The following is a 7,177-nucleotide window of genomic DNA, read 5'->3' as shown; positions in this document are numbered from 1 at the left end:
CACGGGATCAGTTTCATTATGCCACACTTCTCTTATGAAGTATCCATATCTCCTCTTTCCTCATAGAATAAAGTCCAAATTTAGTCTGGCAATAAAGGACTCTACAATCTGGCCACAACCTTCCTTTCATCTTTTGTCTCTCTGCTTTTCTATCATTTCTTCCTTCCTTTTCTATTCATTTAATTTACATGACATTTTCTCACAATCTAGTATGAGTAAGGCCCTGTGAAGGTATGCCCTTAAAAAACTTATAATCATATATAATTTCATTAATTTAACAAACATTTATAAGGACCAATATATCAAATACTGTGCTACGGACTGAGAATACGAAGTAACAAGATTCAGTCTCTGCTCTCTAGCAGTATTCCCCTTTGTGAACTCTGATTCCAGTAAAGTGATTTTCTAACATACTATGAGTTTTTGTTCCTCTGTGCCTTTGAACAAACTTTTCTCTGAAATACCCTCCCTTTTTACTTTTCAAAAATTCAATTCAAAATCAACCTCTCTAACTCCCTTGGCTAAAATGCATTCTAGCAACTCCCACAGCTCATACTGCAATCTGTTGGCCTTATCTTTCACATTAATAATACATGCTTGGAAAAAATAACTCAAGAACATTACTTATTGATGATGGAGTAGACTCAGTAGTTATTTTGTATTTAGAATACTAAAGGACTCTGTAAGGTAAATGAATGACTCAAAATCCACTAACATTAACTCATTTAGTATTAAAAATTTTCATTTTTTATAGTTACTTTTTTGACCTCCAGCCTATCCTGTGCCATCAGTGTATATCTCTACAACAATAATCTTTTCTACTTAATATCCAATTTTTTGGTAAATATTATTTTATTTTACTGTTGTCATCCTTTTTTTGTATGGGTATTTGTTATACAGTTTATATATGCCTTAATAATACTTTAATGAAATGAGATTTTATTTTACTTCAGGCAGCAGCAAGGTAAACATGCTTTCTACCTGAGGAATGCCAAATTCCCTGTGGTACTATTTGCAAGTGGGTCCAAATTTGTGATTGTTTATATTGGCAAAACACACATAATATAAATTGGATTTTCTATATGATTGAAAAATAGGTGCTGTGATTTAACAATAATCTGATTAATAAAGTTATTCCATGTATTTATATAGCATATTGAAAGTTTTCAATAAGATAGTTGCAGTACCTAACATGAAAGGGGGAACTTTTTTAGCTAGATTGGTATTAGAGATCCTGTAATCCAAATTAAATTTCTGAATTATAATAGGACTGAAGTGACTTGCCAAGGTTGTCTTGTTGTTTAAGCCAATTTCTACTTCTGGACCACTAACCTTCATTCCATACCATACTCTGCTAAGGCTTCTGAATATAATCAATTAACTGCACACATTGATATGGTTAATGCATAAAAAAGTCAACTCATACAAGGTTCTGGTTAATAATTTCTGGTTTTTATTTTATTTCTTTTAGTACAAGAAAATAATTTTAAATGCAAAATTTTTGTCAGGCATACATAATAACTAAGAGTGAAGATAATCAAATTATATTAAGTAGCAATAGCACACAGTTATAGTTTACTACATATTGAAAAAACAGAAAAATTATCTTTAAGGTTTTAATTTTTTTAAATAATACGACCATTAAAAAAAGAACAAAACATTTTAAAACAATCTCCAAAGCTATCTGCTACTTTAAAAAATACTATAAATGAAAAAGTACAATACTGTTAAGCATTATCAAATTAACTCATTAAGTCCCTTTTATAAGAAAGGGTAGGAGTTTTAAGAAAAATGAAAGAATCTACGTATGTTTTTATAAAATGTCTCAAATATTCCACCCTCAAAACAAAACAACATACTTCATATTAATGTTCGGTTTAAAGATTCTTTTAAATCTAGAAAAGAAATTCAAGGAATGTCCCCTTCTATGTTTAAGGAATACATTTTCTTTTAAAACTAGAGAGATTTCAAAGCATAAATATTATTTTTTCATTACAATAATAATGGGATACATAGCTTAAATTCTCAGCTTGTTTTAAAGACACAACTTTATCTGTGCAGTGTGTTTGCAATCACCATAAACCTCTGTCTCAGGAGCTCTCTCTTTTGTATTAGGAAGTTTTCAATAGTATTGGCTTCTTTGAAGAGTCCATCTAGCTCATCAATGTAAGATGCATCTACGGCTGCTCTCTCACTAATGAGAAAAAAAGTTTTACATTAAACTAAAAAGTTACAATGTCTAAACACATCATCAAAGTGATGTTCTTTACTATGTTACCAATTTAATTTAAATGGCTTTGTGCACCAAAAATTTATTCACTCTTCAGTAAAAGTGAAGTTGGTCCCACAAATATTCTTGACTGCTTAATATATCTCCCCACACAGCAGAAAGCATGTCCTATACATTATAACTCTAATATTAAACTATATTCTTTTAAAAGCCACACAAACTATTACTCAAATACAGTGACTGCCCAGTGGTTTCTAAAACTGCCTTATAAAACATAATGATCTCAGGTCAATTAAATATTTAAATTCCAACTTCAAATATCTAGATAAATACAAATATGCAAAATAAATATTTGTCTTTAATATTGCCCTATTATCATTAATTTCAGCCAAACTGTATTTTTCTCAAAGAAGTTTTTACATAAAATTTAACATGTAATGTCATCTAATTAGAGATCATTATGTATCCAGACCGGTATTACTTCTGGCAATAGGAAAACAAAGGCTATTTAGTGGAAAAGTTGGGTTTATTGCCTGAAAATAACTAACTAATCTATTACAAGAAACTGAGGTAGAATTAAAAAATTCCAAAATTATAATTACTGAATAGGTTTTTCAGCCACTAAACTAAACTTCCTATTATGGAGTTTCCAAAAAAACCTTCTAAGGAAGGGACTCAAGAAAATATACTATAAGTACTTGCCTTAAGATCTTTGCATATGTAGACAGCATTAGATTAATTTCCTTGCTCATATCTGTTAAAAAAAAAAAAAAACCTTCTACATTATAAAATCAATGTGGTGTTCTTTTACAGAGAAATATAAGCATTTTATACATCACCATTCAAATCTTTCTCCAGGGCTTCATCTTTATAAAACAGTCCAGAGCTTTCAGAGAAAGATGAATCTGATTTTCCAAGAGAGGACAGCTGTGGACTATCTGGCATTTGAGGCTAATGGAAGAAAGCAAGGAAAACAAGTATATACTCAATAAGATCTTGAGGACATACCCAAACCAAACCAAACCCACTGCCATCAAGTTGATTCCAACTCATAGCAACTCAGTAGGACACAGCAGAACTGCCCCACTGGGTTTCCAAGGCTGTAAATCTTTACGGAAGCAGACTGCCACATCTTTCTCCCTCGGAGCAGCTGGTGGGTTCAAACTGCAAACCTTTTGCTTAGCAGCCAACCACTTTAACCACTGTGCCACCAAGTCTCCTTGAGGACATATAAACTCTATTTTTTAAAAAAGCAATTAAACATTTTTCAGAAAAAAAGCAAACATGCCAGAAATTATATACTTTTGTGCCCTAATAAGTCATTTTGAAATGTTATTATCAAGGGAACTTTTAAGCCAAGAAGCACCTTGCTCAACCTACTAAATTTTATTTTGGTTTTAAATTAGACTTTTCATACGGTTTTAATGCCCCAATGAAAAAGCTTCCTGTATTTTGAACCAGTTGATGTTTCCATAGCAATATATAAAATAGCAAAGCTGTCACTTGGACAATGCTTAGCAAATTTTCAAGACAATATAATATTCAAGAGAGCAAATAATGACCCAAGCCAAACAAATCAGTTGGTGGGGATAGTAGTGAAGAGGGAGAGGGTACAGTGAGTTCCCTTCTTTAAAAACACCAGTAACTATTGTGCCCTAGGTATCTGATCATAGCAAAATAACTATTTTAAGTCCTATATATCGTAAAAGCATAAAATTTGTCTCTTTATGACAACCACAAAGAAATTTCCCAATAGTTCTTGGAGGCCTATCTTTAGAAAAGAGCTGTTGGAGTCAACATAGAGACTAATGGGACAAATCTAGCTCTGGGCCTATGACAACATTAAATTGCATTTATCAACAGAACTTTCTTAAATGGAAGAACTTTGAGAGGTATATAAAATAGAATAAAAAGATTAAGTAAGGCTCCAGGGTCATTTTACCTCCAACTCTCTTGGTCTCTTGCAACTTCTAGTATCAGGTTTCACAAGGTGGCTTGCCATCATATTCTGGAGGTATAAGCTGCAAAATTTACAACAATGCCAAAATTCGCTTCAAACTCTATGCTACACAGCTCTCTTGAAACTTTCCCTTTGTTTCCACTCCTACTGCCACTGTTTTACTTTAGGCTCTCATCTGCCACCTAAACTATTCGATTTCTCCCTTCTCTAATTCATCCTACCAACTGCTGTTTGGGTGATCTTTTCAAAACTCTGATTCCTGCATTCCCTTAACTCGAAATCCTTCCTTTGAATAGCCATTGCCTCCAGAATATGTTCAAATTTCATAGCATGGCAGCCAAGGTCTTAAATCACCTGGTGCCAACCTACCAGTCCCATCATTTCCAGCTACTCCTCTTTATGCACTCAGCCAAACTAGCTTCTTCAGCACTTTTGCCTTGTTTCGGGGTTGGCTCATTTAGGATTCTTTTATCTTCACAAAATCTTAATGTTGGAGTAGATCTTAGAGTTCATCTAATTCAATCTCTTTTTTTACAAAGGAAAAAACAGGGACAGGGATGGTTGACCAAGTTCAAACAAGTGAAACTGGGCCACACCAGAACCAAGATCTCCTCACTCTTCTAGATTATTTCCACTGTCCTACTTTACCTTCATATAGCATTAAATTTTAAGTTACTTTCCCATAAATTCTGAAGGTTTTTTCCCTAGGTGTCTGAAAGATTAAGTCTAAAGAAAAATTGTTGAGAATATAAAACGTGTTCTACATCTTAGAGATGAGGAGCCCTGTCTATATTCAAGTCATCGATTTACTTTGTTCTTCGAAAAACTTTGCTGACCTGGATAACCGTAATCAATCTGTTTGATTATTAAGACAGACAGCAACAACAAACTATAAAGATTTTTGTTTAGTAAATCCCATATAGTGCCTCTACATTCCTGTCAGTACCTTTATAACTTTAATATACTACACATGTACAGCAGGGTTGACTTTGCCTTGGAAAGCTGGAAAATGTTTCAAAGAAGGCAACATGAGGGTTGTTCTCCTTTCCCTTTCCCGTTAATAGAATGTGCACATGTGTCAAATTAAAACTTTCTAGCTAATTCTTTGTTTCTGTAAAAGTAGACTAATTTTTCTGTCGTAACTTAAACCAAAAAAAACCAAACCCGTTGTCGTCGAGTCAATTCCAACTCATAGCAACCCTATAGGACAGTGTAGAATTGCCCCATAGGGTTTCCAAGGAGCGGCTGGTGGATTCGAACAGCAGACCTTTTTGGTCAGCAGCACAAATCTTAACCACTGTGCCACCAGGGCTCTGTCATAACTTAAGTCCCCAGTTTATCTGAATCCAGGCCTGGTCAAGAGTCTAGTACTCATTCTGTGACAAATATCATTCACAGCAACAAGCCCAAACTATGCAATCTAAGGCGTTGGTGACAAGTCATAACCAAGCACTACCCCCTTTGCCTTACACAACTCTTTTCTTTCACGTTTCTTTTTCTCAACGCCACCGCGGCCCCTCAGGCCATTTCACCTAACTTTTTCTCCTTCCTGCCCCCCCCCGCCCAGAATCTACCCCCTTTTTGCCCTACTTGTGCTTAGCCCCCCACAATAGACCCCGAGAGGAAGCATCCGCCCTCTCACTGCCTCATAGTCATACTCTCACCGGCGTTCATCCCTCTAGTCCCACCCCAAAACCACTCCACCCAGCGTCGGGACCTTCCCAGTCAGCGAAAGCGCGGGAACGAGGGTGGCGCGCGCGCGAGTGTGAAGAATCCGCAGGCGGCGCTCAGCGCGCGGCGCTCCCGGCGGTCAGCGCGCGAGCCACGTGACGGGGCCGCGCCCCCCCACCCCCGGCTGGCGCGCGAGCCCTCCCGGGTCTGGCCTGCGGCCCTTCGCGATCGTACGGGAAAGCGGCCTTCTTCTCCTTACTTCTTTTTCTGTTTTTTCTTTCCTCCCCGGGAATCTCTGTGAAAAATCTCTCCCCGCCTCTCAACGTATGTGGTTGGTGGGGAAGGGAAAAAGTTGTAACTGGCCTCTCAAGAAAGAAGAGCTGCCACAGCAAGGCCTGGGTGTGCCCAGCTGCCTGGAATCTCAGTAAAACCAAACCAAACCCACCGCCATCCAGTCGATTCGAACTCATAGCGACTCTGAGGGACAGAGTAGAACTGCCCCACAGGGTTTCCAAGGCTCGTAATTTGTAGGGAAGCAGACTGCCACGTCTTTTCTCTGATGGAGTGGCTGATCGGTTCCAACCGCAGACCTTTGGGGTAGCAGCCGAGCGCTTAACCACTGTGCCACCAGGGCTAAAATACTACACCCATTCCCTCTTTTCCATTGAAAGTTATATCCTGTTTTAAATAATTTGCCTGAAAAAAGGGTTTAAACCTGAGTTGCCCTGATGCACAAACAAGGCTCCTAAATCCAGAGCCTCTTTTTCTTCTTTTCTGTGGTGCAACCAAACTTTTAGAATCATACTCATTTAGAAAATTCCTTTCTTGATGCATCAGTTAATTTAGTAAACTTAATTAGCTTTTTAAAAATGCTCTAACACTCGTGCCTCACATACTTGTAGTTCAGCCTCATTTGGTGCATTAATGTGGAGACTTTGACCTGCGATTTCAAAGGCAGACGCATTTTAAACTTACACCTAGTTGGTCATGGGAGAAAAAAATTGAAAGAGCATTATCATCTCATAAAACAAAGGTCAATAACACTCCTCCATAAATTTCAAGTACACAATCTTAAACCTTATCAAGTTATATTAACATGTATACATTATTAATGTTTTCTTCCCTTTTTTGTATTTAAATGTTAGTTGTTATCAAGGCTTGGAAGTACTGTGTGTATATGTATGCATATATACATATATTTGCTGTCTGTGAAAATGCCAATTATATTAAGTTTAACTTGATTTGCTAAAATTGTGAAATACAGATCTAAAATATTAAAAGAAAAAAATGTTGAGAACCTAGAATAGGTTCTACAT

At 36.5% G+C, this 7,177-nt stretch overlaps 1 protein-coding gene across 1 annotated transcript; it reads right to left on the bottom strand.

Moving 5' to 3' along the window:
- Positions 1-778: 778 nt before the first annotated feature.
- On the bottom strand, positions 779-5,784 carry TEX12 (testis expressed 12). Its single transcript, XM_010595469.3, has 4 exons — positions 4,173-5,784; positions 3,070-3,181; positions 2,933-2,984; positions 779-2,194 (listed from the first exon to the last, which is right to left on the bottom strand). Exons 1-4 carry the CDS (start codon positions 4,233-4,235, stop codon positions 2,050-2,052), a joined length of 372 nt encoding a protein of 123 aa, XP_010593771.1. The 5' UTR covers positions 4,236-5,784; the 3' UTR covers positions 779-2,049.
- Between the last annotated feature and the right edge of the window lie 1,393 nt (positions 5,785-7,177).

Source organism: Loxodonta africana, chromosome 7 (assembly GCF_030014295.1).
Source record: "Loxodonta africana isolate mLoxAfr1 chromosome 7, mLoxAfr1.hap2, whole genome shotgun sequence".
In the NCBI taxonomy this organism is placed as follows: domain Eukaryota; kingdom Metazoa; phylum Chordata; class Mammalia; order Proboscidea; family Elephantidae; genus Loxodonta; species Loxodonta africana.
The sequence above is the reverse complement of the archived record's forward strand: the minus strand, read 5'-3'. Positions and strand labels throughout refer to the sequence as shown.

What these genes read in the sequence shown, in the direction of transcription:
- TEX12 (XM_010595469.3), bottom strand. Translation starts at nt 4,235, where the DNA reads ATGATGGCAAGCCACCTTGTGAAACCTGATACTAGAAGTTGCAAGAGA. An exon ending in CCTGGAGAAAGATTTGAATG is followed by an intron (nt 2,985 to 3,069) that starts GTGATGTATAAA and finishes TTTTTTTAACAG; the next exon opens with ATATGAGCAAGGAAATTAAT. An exon ending in ACATATGCAAAGATCTTAAG is followed by an intron (nt 2,195 to 2,932) that starts GCAAGTACTTAT and finishes TTTTCTCATTAG; the next exon opens with TGAGAGAGCAGCCGTAGATG.